General features: G+C 42.8%; 1 protein-coding gene across 2 annotated transcripts in view; it reads left to right on the top strand.

Annotated features, from left to right (window-relative positions):
• Window positions 1-2,470: 2,470 nt before the first annotated feature.
• LAMP2 (lysosomal associated membrane protein 2) overlaps window positions 2,471-19,423 on the top strand; it is a 36,357-nt gene continuing 19,404 nt past the window's right edge. For both annotated transcript variants that reach the window (XM_047843841.1, XM_047843842.1), the window contains exons 1-3: window positions 2,471-2,712; window positions 14,999-15,117; window positions 15,758-15,971. In XM_047843841.1, coding sequence (XP_047699797.1) covers window positions 2,475-2,712; window positions 14,999-15,117; window positions 15,758-15,971 — 571 coding nt within the window. In that variant the 5' untranslated portion in view covers window positions 2,471-2,474. The remainder of the gene's footprint in view (window positions 2,713-14,998; window positions 15,118-15,757; window positions 15,972-19,423) is intronic.

Here is a 19,423-nt window from a genome sequence, read left to right as displayed (position 1 = left end):
GATCTGAGCCAAAGTCAGACGCTTAACCGACTGGGCCACCCAGGCGTTCCCCCTCCTTCTATTTTGAATAAATGAGCATTTACTCTTATAGAGTCTTAGCTGGGGCCACCTTCGAGATGGTCTCTGGGCCATTAATATTTTCTTGGGGAGTCTTGAGAAAAATACAATGCCCACACGGCACTGCATACCCACCGAATCAGAATCTCAAGGGGTGGGACCAAGGTGCAAGGCTAGTTTTAAAGTCCTACAAGTTATTCCAACGCAGCCAGGACTGAGAAACTGCTCTAGTCTCACTATTTTGTTTTATGGATAAAAATACAGAAGTTAAAAAGATGAAGTGATTTGCCCAAGGTCAAGCTGCCAGTAAGTAGATCTCATCCCTAACTTTTCTGACTGCCCATCCACTGTTCCTTCCACTGTGCTCTTTCGTCTCTTCTAGAGCTTAGAGTTTTGCTGAACATTGCAGTTAGGTGATTTTTTTTCTTTCAAGATTTTATTTAAACTCAAGTTAGTGAACATATAGTGTAGTATTGGTTTCAAGAGTAGAATTTAGTGATTCATCCCTTACATTAATACACAGTGCTCATCACAAGTGCCTTCCTTAATGCCCATCACCCATTTAGCCTATCCCCTCACCCACCTCCCCTGCAGCAACCCTCAGTTCATACTCTGTATTTGAGCCTCTTATGGTTCACCTCCCTCTCTGTTTTTATCTTATTTTTCTTTCCCTTTCCCTATGTTCGTCTGTTGTGTTTTTCAAATTCCATATATGAGTGGAATCATATGGTATTCGTCTTTCTCTGACCGATTTATTTCACTTAGCATAATACACTCTAGTTCCACGCACGTCATTGCAAATGGCAAGATTTCATTCTTTTAGATGGCTGAGTAATACTCCATTGTGTGTGTGTATACCACATCTTTATCCATTCATCAGTTGGTGGACATTTGGGCTCTTTCCATAATTTGGCCATTGTTGATGGTGCAGTTCGGTGATTTACAGTTGAGGGAGAAGGGACAGAGTCCATCAGTTAAAGATGGGTGGGGAAACATCTAAGGACTCAACTCAATCAAGGGTTCTCCAGGACAAGGCTCCTGTTAGTCTTATTGGTGGTGGGACAGTCAAATGACCTTTCATTGCTAAAAGCAGTGCCTAATACTATAGTATATGTTAGCTCCTCATAGAGCAAGTCAGTTGCTCCTGACTGAGTTTCACCCATGAAAGAATACATTCATGAATAAGCGTTCTCATGTTCAGGAAGTAATCATGCTAAAGCAAATGATAGGGTATATCAGTGATTGTTCATATTTGAGCAGGGGTGGGTGTTAGGGTGAGAACTCACAGGTTCCATTTGAGAATTTGTAAAAGCTATAACCTGCTCCCCCTCCCTGAAAAATCCACATACATAAATGTTGCATGTAATTTCTGGAGATTCACAGACCCTCCCCCCCTGCCACCCCCCAGCAAGTTCATCCATGGCCACCAGATTAAGATCTCCTGGACTAGAAGCTTTTGAAGCTCTATTTTTTTTTTAATGTTTCTTAAAGTGTGCCCCAGGAACCACAGAAATCAGAATCACTTGGGGGTGCTTGTTTAAAAAAAACGGATTCCAAGGACAGCCACAGAACTACTGTTTCAGAATCTCTTACGAATGAGGTATGGGAGTTTGTATGATAGTAAGCTCCTTAGATGATTCTTTGGGACACGAACATTTGAGAATTAGTGCTTTATCCCAACGTGGGATTTTTACAGTTTTTGAATGCTTTCATTTGTTTACTATTTTAGGTTTCATCTATTCAACTGTCAAGTATACCAAATAGTATGCTTAGTCTGAATTCATTAAAGAATAGTCACATGTGGATATGCATAGGAAAAATAGCTGGAAGGGTAGATAGATAACCATCTCTCTCTGGGTCTTTATTTTTCCCCTTTACCCTTCTATTTTATTTTTTTATTTCCTATTATCTTTCTTTCTGTATTCAAAAAAGGTTCTTTCTCTTTCTGGGTTTAACTCCTCCATTTGAAAAACAGGGTGTTATAACTAGGGCGAACTTCGAGGCCACGTCTTGCTCTGGCTGTCCGTGACACCATACTACCCTCAGCGCCCTTGTGCATTTAATAACACGAACTGCAGAGCTAACAACAGTGTTTGGAGTAATAACTGGGTACTATTTTTATATATATTATGTTGTGATGCCTAGCAACTGTTTCACTCCAGTAAAATTACTCTATTCTTCCTCAAGGAGTTGGAACTGAAATAAACTCTACTATCTGTACCCCCCAAAAGTTAATTCTCTCTTTTAAGCCTTAGAAAAAGCCGTCCGCGCATATCTCTTAGGCGCATAAGAATGATTGTGAACCAAAAAGCCAGGGCGTGGTCGCCCCGCCCGCCGGCTCCTACGTCACCACCCTTCTCGCCGCTTTCAAGCGCGGAGATTGGCTAAAGGCAAGAAAGAGCCCCGCCCCTAGTCTTATGACCCGCGCTGAAGCGCCTTGTCCTGGCGTTTGCAGCACTTGTGGTCGGTGGTCCGCGCTCCTCTTGCCCGGGTTCCAGCAAGCTTTTTCCCTGGTGTTGCTGCTGTTGTTGCCACCGCCACCGCCACCGCCACTGCCGCCGCGCCGCCGCCGCCGCCTCCTTTGCGGAATCATGGTGTGCTTCCGCTTCTCCCCGGTTCCGGGCTCGGGGCTCGTTCTGCTCTGCCTAGTCCTGGGTGAGTTGTCGGGCCCTCCTGCTTAGTCCCTCAGCCTGGGCCCGGGGCGCCCAGTTCAAAGGCCACAACCTGCAAGACTGGTCCGGGGGTTGGGGGTGAGAACCTGAAAGGCTGACACTGGGCGGTGGCGCTTGGCCCAGGGAAGCGAGCCGTGACCTAGAGAAGGCCTGACCGAGGGATGGCGGGGAAGAAGGGCCCGTGAGAGTAAGAAGGGGCAAGTAAGGGGGGGTGGGCGCCGAGGGAGTAGGTGGGGAAGAGAGAGGAGTGGAGCACATCCGGGTAGAAGGAGTAACTTGGGGAAGATACTGAGGAGTGAGCGTAGGTACGTGCGATTCTGAGGTGGCAGAGACAATCAGGGGAGTCCTGGTTTCTTAGGATCTTAGGGGCGAGAGCAAAAATTGGGGAGGGAAGAGACTATTGCCTGCGTGGAGAAACTTGGGGGAAGGGGGGAGGGTAGGGGCAGATATGACAGTAGAGTCTGAGGGGGCAGTGAGAGGGCTGGGGGCGGTTTGTGGGCAGGAATTTGAGGCTGTGGAGGAAGGGTGATTAAAGAGACGAGGAATGATGCTGTATTTGAGTTTGGTAGCTCGAGTTTGGAGGGGTAGGGACCTCGGGTGGCCCGGGGCAATTTCCAGGCAAGAAAGCACGGAGGTAAGGTCTGGAAACGAAGGGGATGAGGGGGGACTTTGGTGGGGGAGTGAAGATCTGACTTGGAACTGTTGAAGATGTCGATTTTCTACCAGTCGGCTATTTCTCCCAGCCAGATCCTGATTTAAACAAACCAAAAAAGAAAAACCTTAAAAATCCTTTAAAAAAATCCCCAGCTCTTTCAGCTGGGAGGGTCTCCTAGATGTGAGGTTTTGGAGTCTTCGTCTACTGCCTCTTTGCCTTCAGAAGGTTGTGTTCGTAGCCACACAACTGGCCTTTCACTTCATTTTCGGAGGAGGACCATAGGTAACTTGCTAAAGATTGGGGTGTTACCAAGTCCTAAGAATGGCTGGATGAATGTTGGCTGATTGGGTTCTACCACCCTCCCCCAGTGATTGCTGAGTCCCTGAGGGCTTTAATGCCTGAAAGGTGAACCTTGACCAGAAGGTCTCTTCCTGACCTGATTCATCCTGTGCTTGCTGCTATCCACTGACTCTTGCTGTTTGTGACCAAATAAATGAACAGAAGGAACAGACCCAGATGGGAGTGGGGAGGAAATAGACATAATAGGGGTCTGAGAAGGCACTGAGAGGTACACATTCTAACTCCCATTTCAGTGGAATAAAATCAGCACCTGAAAATAGTGGATTTTCAAACAGTGGACATTTGGCAACATCTGGAGATGTTTTTGGTTGTCAAACAGACGTTTTGGTTGTCAATCTGGGATTGCTTTTGGCATCTAGTGGGTAGAGGCTGGGATGCTGCTGAACATCCTATAATGCACAGGACAGTGCCCCCAACAAAGACTCATCCACCTCAAAATGTCACTAGTGCCAAAGTTGACAAGTCTGGCTCCAGAGTGATAGTATTGGAAGGGTTCTTGATGATCTAGTCTAGTGATTCTCAAGGATCTTTTTGAGGAGGCGTATGTCAGATACAAACTTATTTCTAAAGTAATACTAGGAAGTTACTTGTCTTTTTCACTCAACACTCTTCACCAGTGTACAGTGGAGTTTTCCAGAGGCTACATAATTTGTGGTGACATCACCGCTCTGATGGCTCTGATGTTGTGTTGTATTCACTTCTCATTTTTTATTTCAAATATGGCCAACGCCAGTAGTCATAACTCATGTAAACCAAAGCTGTTTCAAGTTCTCAGTGGATAAGAGAGTAAGGGGTCCTGACACCAAATGGTTCAGACTCCCTGCCCCTAGTGCAGCTGTCCACATAGGGCAGGAGACGCCTCCATAGCCCTTGTGAAAGGGGGCCATGGAGGCTTCGCTCAAACACAATTCAAAGCTGTAACGTTGGAGTGAAGCGCTTACTGAGGGGCCAGCGACCCTAAGAGAGGATTGTTTACAACGAAAAGCACCTTATCAGTGATGGAACACATCTGACCAAGGCATCTGTTAATCAGTAGTTCACTGCCAATTGAATCTGCACAAACACAACGCCGTTATTGTTTAGAGAAAGTGAAAAAAAAATAATAGTTGTCTTACTTGTTGGCTTTTGTGTCATTAGATTTCTTTTTTACTGAAAGCTTTTTTGTCTTGTTTTTACAAAAGCAATGCTTGCTCAATGCAGAAAATAAACAGGCAAAAAGAAGCACATAAAAGAACCCATCAGCTCATCTGCTAGTTTGCCATTTATTGATTGGGACTAACTAGATTCATCTTCTTGGAAGATTTCCAAGATCGATTTCCTCCACCTCCAGGTTTAGAACAGGATTTGGAGAAGTAAACGTTCATAATGTACCTAGATTAGATTTTTAGAAGGTATCAGGATGAAATGGAAAGCATTTCTTGTATACAGCTGCTTTTTCTGACAGCTGTTGGTTCAGTGTGGGGCTCAGACTCATTCATGTGGCTTTTGGTCTAAGAACTGAGCAGATCTTGAGTTGCTTCATGGGTTTGGCACATTACTTTTTTTTTTTTTTTGAGGGAGAGAGAGTCAGTCAGTCAAGTGGGGGAGGGGCAGAGAGAGAGGGAGAGAGAATCCCAAGCTGGCCCCAGCTATCAGCATCAGTGCAGAGCCTGGCGAGGGGCTCTGACTCACTAGCTGAACAGTGAGACCCTGACCTGAGCCAAAACCAAGAGTCCGACACGCAGCTGACTGAGCCACTTGGGCGACCCCGTGTACATTACTTTTATATTATCAGAGTGGATACCAAAAATTTTTCAAGCAGTCAATAAATACTCATAAAAGACCTGTTGTGAATCTTGTGCTGCTCCTGGGTTCGAACGGAGGGGAGGTTCTGTCCTGAATTTATAGTCTCATTAGCTTGAGCACTCAAGCTGTGCCAGTTTCACTCTGTAACTATCCTGGCTCCAGAGGGTAACTCTTTAAAACAAAACAAAACAGCTGCTTTACAGCAAGCGTAGAAAAGAGTTTGAAGGGTTTATGCATTGGTCCTTTTCACAGAGATTACATTGTGCTGTTTATTTGAGTGAATTCTAACTGACTAGGGAACTTTCTAAAGAAAACCTGTATGATTTTTCTGAAAAAAAGCTGTGTAGATGCATTATAAAGAGAGTAGTAGGTGAAACTCATTTCCGAGCATCATTGTCTTAAGGGTCTTTTCTTTGAGACCTCAGAGATTTCAGAATTCTTCTGTGGTTATTGATTTTTGTAACTAGTTTGACTCCTGGTTTTGATAGGGTTGATGCTTCTCAGGGTGGGAAAAACCTCATACAAATATCCTGACTGTGAACTTAAGGGGTAGGAGCCCCTCCCTCCCTCAAGTGTTTATCCATTGCCTGGTGAGCAGAGACCTGAGTGTTGGGTGGAGGGGGGCAGCCAGGTGACCATCTGAAGGAATAGGAGTAAATCTTGTTCCCAAACTCTCAGGTTTTTAGACTAGCCTGTTTTCCACTTTATTTATTTATTTTTGATGTTTATTTTTGAGAGAGAGAGAGCACAGGAGAGGGAGAGGGCCAGAAAAAGGGAGACAGAGGATCCCGAGCTGTGAGATCATGACCTGAGAGCCAAAATCGAGTCAGATGCTCAACCGATTGAGCCACCCAGGTGCACCCCCCATTCTTTTTTTTTTTTTCTTCCTTAATATCATTGCCAGTCAAGTCTCCCCTATGGCACTGGTCTCCGAGAGTGAAGACTCTTATGGACTGTCATTTCCCATTGTCTACTTAGCACAGCACTTGGTACGTAGTTAACCCTCAGTGAATTTTTGTTGAGGGTATTCATTGGTGGGTACTGGGGATGATTGTAAATTCGACCAGCTTGGTCTCCTTTTTCTTCTGCGAATCTTAAATTATGTTTTGCCGAAACAAATTTTTTTTGTGTCTTTGGACTTAGAACTTCAAGATCAGTGCTAAACAATACAGATAGTTTAAACCAATTTACTGAACTATAATCCCATATAATAATGCTAGTATCTTACTTGTACCCCTTCAGATATACCTAAACAGTAGTGAGAGTTAGCATGGAGAAGCAGGAAAGTCCTTGGTGAGAATGAGATTAAGGTTTTCACAAACAACCAGTCTCTTCCCTTTTGCAGGTGATCTAAAAGAGAGAAAGTAAGCATGGGATCTTTCTGTAACCCTACCACATTTTGTTAACCTGATTACTTTGATTTCAAGGTTCTGCTAAAATTATTTTAGCTGTACCAAAGATACTTGAAAGGACAGGCTTACTATTTGGCCGTTAGTCATTGGTTATCACATCTGATAGGATTCTGGATATTCAAATATTTGAGTGCAGCTTTCTTCCCCTATATCCTTGGATGGAATTTGTGATCGATGATTATTTCACAGCACTGTAGCTGACCTAAGTGGTCCTTCCTGCAGGAAGACTGCTCTTCCTCCTGTAGTGACAAAAGCATTCCGATCATAATTCCATATTAAAGTGATCAGAGATTGCCTCAGATCCAAAAGCACACTTTATAAGTACTTGTTGGTATGTTGCTGTGCATTGCAAAAGAATTCTGGAGGTCTGCCAAACACCACTCACTCAGCAATAAGCACTTTCCATTAGTTGAATAGTGTTGAACCTTACTTCCTTACCCACTCTCTGATCTTAAAAAAAATTATTTTGTAGCTTAAAATCATTTCATTACTTTTCTTTTCAAAAGAGATGTACCAGAAATCAAGAGTATCAGCAACTGAATGGGTGATTGTACTTATATTAGGAAGCATAAATGAGGACTTGTAAATGAGGAACAGTTAATCTGATTTATCAAACCTGGGGACAGAGGAGAAAGAGTACGTAGATACTGTATGCCTATGTCCTTTTTTTTTTTTTTTTTTTTTTTAAAGACCCTTTGCCCAACATCATTGTGAACGGATCAGTTTGACTTCAGGAGTTCATAACTTAACATGATGAAAAAAACCTATAATTAAAATTTGGGAAGGATTCCTTTAGGTGCTTGCTACGTTTACTGCAAGGGAAGCTTGTAAGCTGGAATATCCAGCTTGTTTGGCAAAGTTCTCTTAGCTCTGAAGGGCTCGCATGCTTTCGAAGAACCTGTTCAAGAAATACACACTCCAATTCTTAGCGAGGATAATTTGCCCAGAGTCTCATAGCTAATAAATTGGACTGACTGATTTGAATTCTAGCTTTTCAGTGCCAAAGATGGGGCTCTTAATCGCCTCATTATATCGCCTCTTAGATTATTGTTTTTTATTGGTTATGTTGTACGACTAGTATTATGTTCCCACCCTGCCCTGATTTTGTTCACGAATATATATATTTTTCAACTATGCTTCGGGTTAGATAGACTTGTAAAAACCTAGCCACTTTCTGCAGCATCTCATGCTCGGAAAAATAAGTTGAGTTCTATAAGAGCCTATAAACGAACTTTTTGGAAATAAGATTGAGAAGATATTTAAATTTGAGAAAGTTGATTTTGAGGCATGCCTTTTTCTTTGGAGAATAAACTCTTAGCTCTGTAATTACACACTCTAGGATATATTCAGCTGTGTGGGTTTTTTAAAAACGTTATTTAACTATTTTTTTTATTTGAGTATAGTTGACACAGCCTTGGGCTTTTTAAATTCTTTTAACATTTATTTATTTTTGAGAGACAGAGGGAGCACAAACAGAAGAGGGGCAGAGAGAGAGGGAGACACAGAATCTGAAGCAGGCTCCAGGCTCTGAGCTGTCATCACAGAGCCCGAAGTGGGGGTTGAACTCACGAACTGTGAGATCATGACCTGAGCCGAAGTTGGATGCTTAACTGACTGAGACACCCAGGCACCCACCCTTGGGTTTTTTTTTTTTTAATGCCATAAAGACTTTTAAACAAAAACGATTTAGCTATGCTAAAAGAAAATACAGCAATAAGGATGGAAATGGCTTTCTGGAGACTTTTTAGCAAAGTGTAAATGTTTCAACTATCAACCTGCCTTGTGGGAAATACATTATTCCTAGCTTGAAATTCATGTCAGAATTTATTGAGGCGAAAACTGACTTGGAGGTTGAGGAAGAATCCAGAAGACTGATAGGTTAGGTTCATGATTTGGCAAAACTAGAAGATTTGCCTTTTTGTAATTAGATTAAGCTATATTTCAGGTCCTTGTTGCAGGATATTTTTGCATTGATATAATCAGTCAATATTTATTGAGAAACTAATATATATTCAGCACTATTAGGAATGAGAGGAGATAGAGGAAAAGTAATAGACATGGTCTCTCTGACCATGGCCCCCGTGATGGATGACATTCATGTAGAAGGCCCACTCCTAGGGGCTGTGGCATAGATTGGATCATCTGTTGGTAAGGGAGCATATTGGAACTCAAATGAGTGGCAGAAACATTATCAAAAGGGAAACTTGAATCCGGATATATCATTCATTCACAGACTTAGGTCCTTTTTTTATTAGTTAACAAATTACCTGCTGTATACAATAATTTACTGTGACACATCAGTTGGTTGTGAAGTTACAGTTGAAGACTGCTGTTTTGGAGCTTGTGACAATAGAGGGGTTAGGATTTACGGGCATAAAATAAGTGAATAATTCAGAATAGTACAAAAATATACTGAAAGGCGGGGGTATGCACTATGACTGCTCTTCAAGGCTTCTATAGTTCAGGAGATCTTTGTGGAGAAAATGGCTGCTGAAAAATGGATAGCTTATCATTCCAGGTTCTTAATTGTAAGTAACAGAAATAAAATCTGATAGGCCCACCTGGGTGGCTCAGTTGGTTGGGTGTCCAACTTTGGCTTAGGTTATGATCTCATGGTTTGTGAGTTTGAGCCCCACATCGGGCTTTCTGCTGTCAGTGCAGAGCCTGCTTTGGATCCTCTGTCTCCCTCTCTCTCTGCCCCTCCCCCGCTCATGCGCACACGCGTGCTCTCTCGCAAAAATAAATAAACATTAAAAAATAAAATCTGGTAGTTTTCAAGCAGAAAAAGAATTTATTAAAAAGTTATCAGGGCATATGCATAGCCTTTGATCCCCCGTTTCATTCTTAGATACATACCCAACAGGCACACATACACACATGTTCACCGACGTGTCCATTTGCATTAGGACCAAACCGGGAACTATCCAAATGCCCATTAGCAATAGCGTAGATAAGTAGTGGAATATTTACCCAATAATAGAAAGCTATATGTACAGAGTGAGAACGTACACACTGCAGTTACACACACCAACCTGGGCGAATCCCACTAACTTAATATGCAGTGAAAGAAGCCAGACACAAAGGAACAGAGTGAGTGCTTCCATTTACATCAAGTTGAAAAACAGGCAAAACTAACCTGTACTGTTAGAAGTCGGGATAGTGGTTGCCCTTGGGAGGGAAAAAGTACCTGGAAGGGGCTTCGGGAGCACTTGGAATGTTCTGTTTCTTAACCCGAGTGGATTCAGCTTGTGGAAATTCTTTGAGCTGTGTGCTTAAGGTTCCATGTACCTTTCCCTTTCATATGTGATAGTGTGCGTCCCTCTGTATGTTAGGCATCAATAACATTTTTCTTTATAAAAACATGCATATCGAGTGGCTCGGAATTACCAGGGCTCCTGGCTGTGGATGTCAAGGCCTGGCCCAGTTTCCCCGTCATGTCGCTGAACTGCACGAGCGCCTCCAGGCGTTGGACTGCAGTTCGCGCACTACTGTCACCACCGCCAGCTCTGCAGGCCTTGTTGCCTGGGACCTTGATCCTGCTGTAGCAACTGCCACCTGAGGGTGACACTTCCATTCCTGGCTCCATTCCGCCGCCCTCCTATCTAAAATCTGGGGCAGATGCCTGTGTTAGGTGGAGCCTCGTCCATCCTTGCTGCAAGGGAGGCTGGGAAAGCAAGCATCTGACATTTTCAGCTTTTACAGTAGGTGGTGACATCTGCCAGAAGTTATTAGAAAAAGGCAGGGTCTGACAGTGTTGCACATTTGGAGGCAGCCTGAAAGAGAGGCGGTCCTTCCTCAAGTGAACACTTAGATCCATCGGTAGAAGAAAAGTAAATCTCAAATGTTAGGGAGAGTAGAGGCCTAGGGGTAGAAGTTGAATAGAGCATGGCATTTGGGTCCAGTGGAACAAGTTTAACCAGATTAAAGGGTGTGTTCTGGGAAAATGGTTTGAGAGAAGTTGAAGGAATAGGGTGGGATGAGATCAAGGATTACTTTGAAAGTCAGCTGGAGGAATTTAAATTTAATATGGGACTTTTGGAGCTAATAAAAGTATTTGAACAAATGTCCTGACAGGAAGAGGTATTGAAGGACCATTAATCAGGGAGCATTTCTAGGGACAGCTAGGAGGCGTCTGTAGTAATTTAGGGGTGGGGTGGTGGATAGGGAATAGAAGTAAATGGCAGGAGCGCCTGGGTGGCTCAGTTGGTTGAGCGGCTGACTTCGGCTCAGGTCATGATCTCACAGCTCGTGAGTTCGAGCCCCCATCGGGCTCTGTGCTGACAGCTCAGAGCCTGGAGCCTGTGTTGGATTCTGGGTCTCCCTCTCTGCCGCAACCCACTCGCATTCTGTCTCTGTCTTTCTCAAAAATAAATTAAAAAAAAACATTAAAAAAAAGAAATAAAAGGCAAAGTTTGGATTTAAGAGGATTTGAAAGGGAAAAAAACATCAGTAGAACTTCACGAAGAGAATGAAGTAGAAGCTAATTCCCAAAATTTTTTAAAAATATTTTTTATGTTTATTTATTTTTGAGAGAGCTAGAGAAAGAGAGAGAGCATGAGCACAAGTAGGGGAGGGGCAGAGAAAGAGAGAGACACAGAATCCAAAGCAGGCTCCAGGCTCTGAGCCGTCAGCACGGAGCTCGATGAAGGGCTTGAACTCACCAACTGTGAGATCATGACCTGAGCCAAAGTCGGACCCTTAACCGACTGAGCCACCCAGGTGCCCCTAATTCCCAAGGGGGAATCCTCAAGGTCCTGCCTTTCCTTTACAGCCAGAGAAGGGGAGCAGTTTAGAGGAAGGAGAAGAGTGAATTTTCGTTTTGGAATTGTTGAGTTTGAGGTGATAGATAATGGAGTAAAAGTGGTCCCCGGGCAGTTGGAGATGTAGGGGAAGCCAGGAAGCTCTGTGAAAGGGATAGCTGTCACAGGAAGAAAGGCACTAGAACAGAAAGTGCTGGAGCCCTCAGGGCACTTCTCAGTTCTTATTTTTAGGTTGGCAGCTAGACTATCTTGAATTTAATGTAGTGGTAAATTTGAACCACAACCTGTACCTTCTGCTTCATGAGGTATGAGGTCTCCCACATGGGTACACACTGGTGCTATTACTATTTTATGCCATTTTCTTTCTGTTCCTTTAATATCTCTGAAAAGTAAAAGATTAACTCACGTGAGGCTTTTCTTGGTTATGTCTAACAGTTTTGAATGCTTTGAATACAAGGAGGATCTGTTAAAGCTAGGGACTTTAAACAGGACCAAGAGATGGGAATGTAAGCTGATGCAGCCACTCTGGAAAACAGTATGGAGGTCCCTCAAAAAACTAAAAGTAGAACTACCCTACCTACCCTACCCTACGACCCAGCAATTGCACTACTAGGCATTTACCCAAGGGATATAGGTGTGCTGTTTTGAAGGGGCACGTGCACCCCCATGTTTATAGCAGTGCTATCGGCAATAGCCAAAGTATAGAAAGAGCCCAAATGCCCATCGATGGATGAATGGATAAAGAAGATATGGTATATATATACAATAGAGTATTACTTGGCAATCAAAAAGAATGAAATCTTGCCATTTGCAACTACGTAGATGGAACTGGAGGGTATTATGTTAAGTGAAATTAGTCAGAAAAAGACAAATATATGACTTCATTCATACGAGGGCTTTAAGATACAAAACAGATAAACATAAGGGAAGGGAAGCAAAAATAATATAAAAACAGGGAGGGGGACAAAACAGAAAAGACTCTTAAATACGGAGAACAAACTGAGGGTTGCTGGAGGGGTTGTGGGAGGGGGGATGGGCTAAATGGGTAAGGGGCACAAAGGAATCTACTCCTGAAATCATTGTTGCACTATATGCTAACTAATTTGGATGTAAATTAAAAAGAAATTAAAAATAATAAAAAAAGAATAAGCTTGTCTATAAATACAAAAATAAATTTTTGGAATTTTGAAAGAAAAAAAAAAAGACCAAGAAAGACAGCATATAAAATGCAGGCTTCCAGTTGATCAGAAAAATTAGAAGCCAGGGGCGCCTGGGTGGCTCCATCGGTTAAATGTCTGAATCTTGGTTTTGGCTCAGGTCATGATCGCACGGTTCGTGAGTTGGAGCCAGCGTCGGGCTGTGCGCTCACAGCATGAAGCCTGCTTGGGATGTCTCTCTCCATCTCTCTGTGCCCCTCCCCAGCTTGCTCTCTCTTCTCTCGCTCTCTCAAAAAATAAATAAATAAACTAAAAAATAAACCAAAAAAGAAAGAAAGAAAAGGCAAGAGAAAACAAAAAGGAAAATTAGAAGTCAGAGCCCTCAGTTCCACTACCAGATAGCCTTGGATCACGGACGACAGCTCTGTTCCATATTGCACTTAGAAAAGAATGGCTACATGGGGCGCCTGGGTGGTGCAGTCGGTTAAGCGTCCGACTTCAGCCAGGTCACGATCTCGCGGTCCGTGAGTTCGAGCCCCGCGTCGGGCTCTGGGCTGATGGCTCAGAGCCTGGAGCCTGTTTCCAATTCTGTGTCTCCCTCTCTCTCTGCCCCTCCCCCATTCATGCTCTGTCTCTGTCCCCAAAATAAATAAACGTTAAAAAAAAAAATTTTTTTTTAAAAAAAAGAAAAGAATGGCTACAGAACCTGCTCAGGCTTCGGGAGGTCTGTTCAAGCCTTAACCAATACATTTAAGCACTCAGTAACCACACACTTTAGCATAATATTCAGGCTTGCAGGACAGCCTGGCTTCCGGAGCATCATGACCACAGGCTTTTGTGTACAACTTGAAAGCTGTTGCTGAGGCACGCCTTCTTGGTAGTCCTCTTAGGACTTGATTCTCTGTAGTCCGTAGCATGTCCCTGCTTGTAGATGACGCCGGATTGCCCAGCTATCATTAAAGGCTGTCTTAGCAGGAAACTGCTTTTCCCTTGGGTAATGTGGGAGACAGTGAAGAAAACTGGTTGCCTGTCATTTATGCTGCTGGTGTGTTTGCTGGCACATAGTATTTTTAGTTCTTGGGCTCTTCAGTTTAATAGGGAATGTCCCTGTGTTGAACCTAGTGTAGATGAGAGCCAAGTTAGCTCAAAAGCCCCATGGCTTTTCTGTCCTGGTAAGGTTTCTCTGCCTAAAGAGGTAGCAGGTTGAGAACACAGGAAGTGACTTTGAATCCATGTCGAAAGATTCATCAGCCTTTCTGATTAGTTGGATTTTAAAATGGAACCAAGTGATGAATGTTACATTTATAAAAAAAAATAACGTTTTGCTTATGGATCTAACAACCTTTGAAGGTCTGTTCTTTTGGTCACATGGTACACATGCTTACAAAGAGCCATCCCACATCTTCACATCAGAATAAAATAGTTCATGGGGCGCCTGGGTGGCTCAGTTGGTTAAGCGTCTGACTTCGGCTCAGGTCATGATCTCACGGTTTGTGGGTTCAAGCCCTGCGTCGGGCTCTGTGCTGACAGCTCAGAGCCTGGAGCCTCCTTCTGATTCTGTGTCTCCCTCTCTCTCTGCCCCTCCCCACTCGCACTCTGTCTGTCTCTGTCTCTCAAAAATGAATAAACATTTAAAAAAATTAAAAAAAAAAAGAATAAAACAGTTCAACAAGACGTCCATGCGTCATAGGCCACATAGCTTGTGACCGGGTTGAAGGTAACAAGACCATAGAACATCCGATCTGTCATTATTTTTGCAGAGAAAGTTCCATCAGCTGGTTTGAGAGAGACCGTTTAACGCCCCCTTCTGAGCTCCCCCTTAACCTCCTTTACCTTAAAAACAAAAGTCTAATGGGCAAACTATAATTGCCTAAAACAAAACTAGCCAGGCACAGGCGAGTGTGGCTATGACTACTAGGCGGCATCCTAGGTCAAGTGACCATTCCTTCTGGAAGGGGTAATGCTAACTTTATGAATAGGAGTCCACTAAAAATACAAAGAAAAGCCATCACCAAGATACCAAAGGACTTTGTTTCATCTTAGAGCTGATTGAACTTCAGTGGTGGATAGGGGTCGTTTTTATTTTAGATATGTTTTTGTGGTACAGTTTCACAATCTTATTTCTTTTTAATAAATCTAGGAGCTGTCTCATCTTACGCATTAGAACTTAATTTGACAGATTCAGGAAAAGCCACTTGCCTTTATGCAAAATGGCAGATGAATTTCACAATACGCTATGAGACTACAAGCAAAAGTTATGTAAGTATTTTTCTTTTTTCCTTGAGGTTTCTAGTAGAAACTCAGTTCCGTTCTTTATCCTTTACGTACACTTCTGTGGATGAGATTTCATATGTTAACTGACTTAACGCTTCAGTTCTGTGGGTTTTTTAAAAACCTAGATACCTGAAGGTATTCTGTGTAGTGTTAGAAGGAATATTTTACTTCCTTGGTTCTTTGGAGTTTTCCTTGCAGTCGGTTAAGGGCACATGATCCAAAGACTGTGTGGTGTTCATGCCTCACCACATCGGTGCTGCTTTAACATGTACTGACATCAAAGCATTCCCATTTCTAATAGTTTGCTGTTATAATCTCCTTTGGGGGGGTGCCCTCTCAATCTTTTTGTCTTATTTTCTTTTGGTTAAGGTCCTGCCTGCTTATAACCTGATTTAAAAAAAAAAAAATCAAGAAGAGAAGTTCAGGCCATTTTTCCTTTTCCTTTTGTCCAGAGGACTGGTCTGTAGATGAAGAATCTGAGACTGGTTTCCACAACAGGCCAGCCAAAGGGCAGCCTGGCCATGGGGGGATGTGTAACGTAGACTGAATTGGCACATCCTACATAAATGCCTGATGGTCATTTCCGCCTGTGTGTTCCTTACCCCCAAACTTCTTTTTCTTTTAGAAAACTGTAACCGTTTCAGACCTCAGCACTGCAACATATAATGGAAGCGCTTGCGGGGAAGACCGGAATGGTCCCAAAATAGCCGTGCAATTTGGATCCGGTTTTTCCTGGGTTGTGAATTTTACAAAGGAGGGGTCTACTTACTCGATTGACGGTATCTCGTTTTCCTACAACATTAGTGACAACACAACATTTCCTGATGCCAAAGATAAAGGTAAACTTAAGAATTAGATTTGTGTTCTGTTCTCGTACTCTTTATTAATAATACAAATGTAAATGACTTAAGTCATCTGTATGCATGACTGTCTTCCTAACTAGAATGGAAAGTTCACGTCTTTGTTTCCGCCCCACATACAGCAGTGTTCAACACAGTGATGATATTTGCTGTCATTGTTTGCGTACTTTGTTTTTTTTAACTTTTTAAAAAAATGTTTGTTTATTTTTGAGAGCCAGAGCACAAGTGGGGGAGGGGCAGAGAGAGAGCGAGAGACGCAGAATCCAAAGCAGGCTCCAGGCTCCGAGCTGTCAGCACAGAGCCCGATGCGGAGCTCGAACCCATGAACCACGAGATCATGACCTGAACCGAAGTCAGCCGCTTAACCGACTGAGCCACCCAAGTGTCCCTGAGTGCTTTACTTTGTACTAGGTAGTACCCTAAATGTGTGACCAGCTGCGTCTCAATCCACAGCAGCAAGCCTGGGAAGTAGATACTGTCTCAACTTTACAGGTAAAGGGAATGAGGCTTAATGAGATTAAATAACTTTACCAGAGGTTACACAGCTAGTAAGTGGATGAGCTGGTGTTTGAACCAAAGTCTGTTAAGCTACAGAGTTCATGCACTTGACTATTATCATTTATTTCGTTCAGTAGTGGGTAGTTCATCAAATCTGAATGAATGAGAAAATCCTTTAGCTGATAACTGTTTTAAATATGTACAAGTTCAGTAACCTGAGAGATCAGCAGAAATGCTTCCTCTTTAGATCTTTTTACCACTTAGATAAGATTTTGATTGAAAGCTAAGTGATTAAGTAAAGGCAAAGTGAAGTCAACATCTGTTGTTATTTTGACACAATTTCAGGTCAAAACGAATTTGGGAAAGCATTAGTAATAAGGCATTCTTGTAACTCTTAGAATGGAAATGTGTACTAGATTTCTTTTTGTACTAAACATTTTGAAGGCATGGATAGTGGAGGTTTCAGTTTTGTTAGGGATAGAATTCTCTCCTTTCTTTCCCTTCTACTGAGATTTGGGCTAACGTGGTAGCCGAGCATTCTTCACGGATAGGATTTCATTCTGACCCCAAAAACACAGGCAGATGACCTTCAGTTGTGAGGCTTGGGGGGTGAATGACTTACTGGGATTTCTGGACATCAAAAGGCCATATTTTCAAGACCCAGAAGTGAATGAGCTCATGTAAACCTTGGGAGGTAACACGGACTGAGACCTGGAAATCAGTCCTAGTTTTCTCTTTCCTAATCTTAGTTTGAGAGGGTAACTAGAGCGAGTCTGTTACTGGTTATCTTACGTATTTAGCCTCGTGCCTGACATTGTCTTTTAGAACTAGTATAAGACTTGCCCCTCACCTTCAAGGAGCTTTAAAACTAGTTGGGGACACAAGGCAAAATTATTTTTCCAAGTTATATGGAAAAAAGTAGAAAGCATTGAGATAGTGTGATTTGTTGTTGTTTGTGATTTTGTTGAGGGGGTGGCAACAGGAAGAAAGCTGTAGACCCTCTCTCTCAAAGTACAGAGTAAACTTTGCAGATGGTATATACTTCCTGAGCCCGTCTATGAGTGCCCATGGTTAAGAGTGCCTGATCTGGGGCTTAGTCGATTAAACGTCCAACTGCGACTCGGATCATGATCTGGTGGTTCATGAGGTCAGTGCAATCTCAGTGCCCGATTCTCTCTCTCTTGGGATCCTCTCCCTCTCTGCCCCTCCCCTGCTTGTGCTCTCTCTCCCAAAATAAATAAATAAACTTAAAAAAAAAGTGCCCTCACAAGTGGTCTCATTAGGAGCAGAGAGAAAGGAGAGGTCAGTGTGCGTTGGAGGGGTGAGAAAGCTTGGTATAAAGAAGGACCCGAGCTGAAAACTCAGCTAATGGTCGAATTTGGGTAAGTGGAGAATTTGGGCAGAGGATTTCCAGCAGGGGGAAGCGTAGCATGTGGAGCAGTGTTTGGAGAGCTGCCTGATTAAAATAGAGGCTGTGTGTGTAGCAGAGGGGAAATCAGGCTGGCTGGGTGCAGTGGGTCTAAATTATAGGGGGCCTCGGAAGCCAAGGAAAGGCATTCAGCTTGATGGGGTAGGCATCGGGGAACTGTTTTAGGTTTTGAAGCAGGAGGATGCCATAACCAAAGCAGACACGGTAGTTTATAAAGAATGTTCTGCAGGATTAATTTGGAAGTGAGGAGACTGCAGGCAGAGATGCCAGCTTAAGAGGCTGTTCTGGTCACCGAGGGATGACGTAATGCGTGCCTAGACCAAGGGGGCGGCAGGAAAAGGACAGATCTGACAGATCTGAATGGAAAAACTAGGGACTCTAAACACCTAACTCACCTCCTTTTTATTTCAAACATGGCGAGGATGCAGTTTTTTATTACTAACGTCTCTATACTAAGATATTTGAAACTATTCAGAATTTAAAATGGTTTCCTTAAATGGACTGTTGGGTTTTGATTTAGTGTTTTATTTTTAGGTGTCTGATAATTGAAGTAAGTCTGAAGCTGCTGTTTTCTTTTAAAAATTTTTTTCATGATTAAAATACAGAAAATTGCAGAGAATAATAGACCTCCGTGTACCCATTACCCAGAATTTATTAAATTGCCTTTTTTTTCTTATTTGCCTCATCTTTTTTACTTATTTAAAGAAATAAAACCTTACAGATACATTTGAGGTTTCCTTTGTACTCACTGCGACCCCAGAGCCATTTTCCTCTCTGCCTCCCAAGAGGCGGCCACTCTTATGAATGTTGAGTTGTAGTCTTGCTATGCATGTGTTCATATTTGACGAACACACACATATTCATAAATAATATATAGTTTAAAGAATTCATAGTCTAACTGCAGGATGTCTACAGATTGTTTTTAAGGTCTGTCTATGTAAGATAGGTCAAGTGTCCATTCATTTATGTTGACAGTGAGAAATGATTTTGGGGGAAAAAAATGTTCTAGTCGTTGGTTAAAAAATGTTTTTCCCTGTAGCCATTAGGGGGCGCCAAGACAGCATTATTTGTCTGCCTGGCTACATGATGGAGAGCAGGGAAGGCAGCCTGTATTAGGGACCTTAAATAAATACCTTCCTTCCTTGCCGCTTCTCCGCAAGAAATGAAGCCATTTGGGTGGATGACTGTGATCATAGTCTTTTAAAGTTTCAAAACTCTTCGGAATGGACATAGCATATTCCTTGTCACATTCTGAAGATTTCCTGAAATGGAATAGTCTTTAAATGCTATCCAGGAAGAGGTTTCAAAAGCTCATTTTAGTTACTGCAACTTCCTCTGGGATAGTAGCACAAAAATAAGGATTTACTGTAAAATCCTTGATTAATCCATCTTTTTTCCTTCCTTGAGCACTAAGCCCTGTTTTTTTTAAGTTTATTTATCTATTTTGAGAGAGACAGAGACAACACGAGTGGGGGAGGGGCGGAGAGAGGGAGGATCCCAAGCA

This window comes from Prionailurus viverrinus, chromosome X (assembly GCF_022837055.1).
Source record: "Prionailurus viverrinus isolate Anna chromosome X, UM_Priviv_1.0, whole genome shotgun sequence".
NCBI lineage: Eukaryota > Metazoa > Chordata > Mammalia > Carnivora > Felidae > Prionailurus > Prionailurus viverrinus.
The sequence above is the reverse complement of the archived record's forward strand: the minus strand, read 5'-3'. Positions and strand labels throughout refer to the sequence as shown.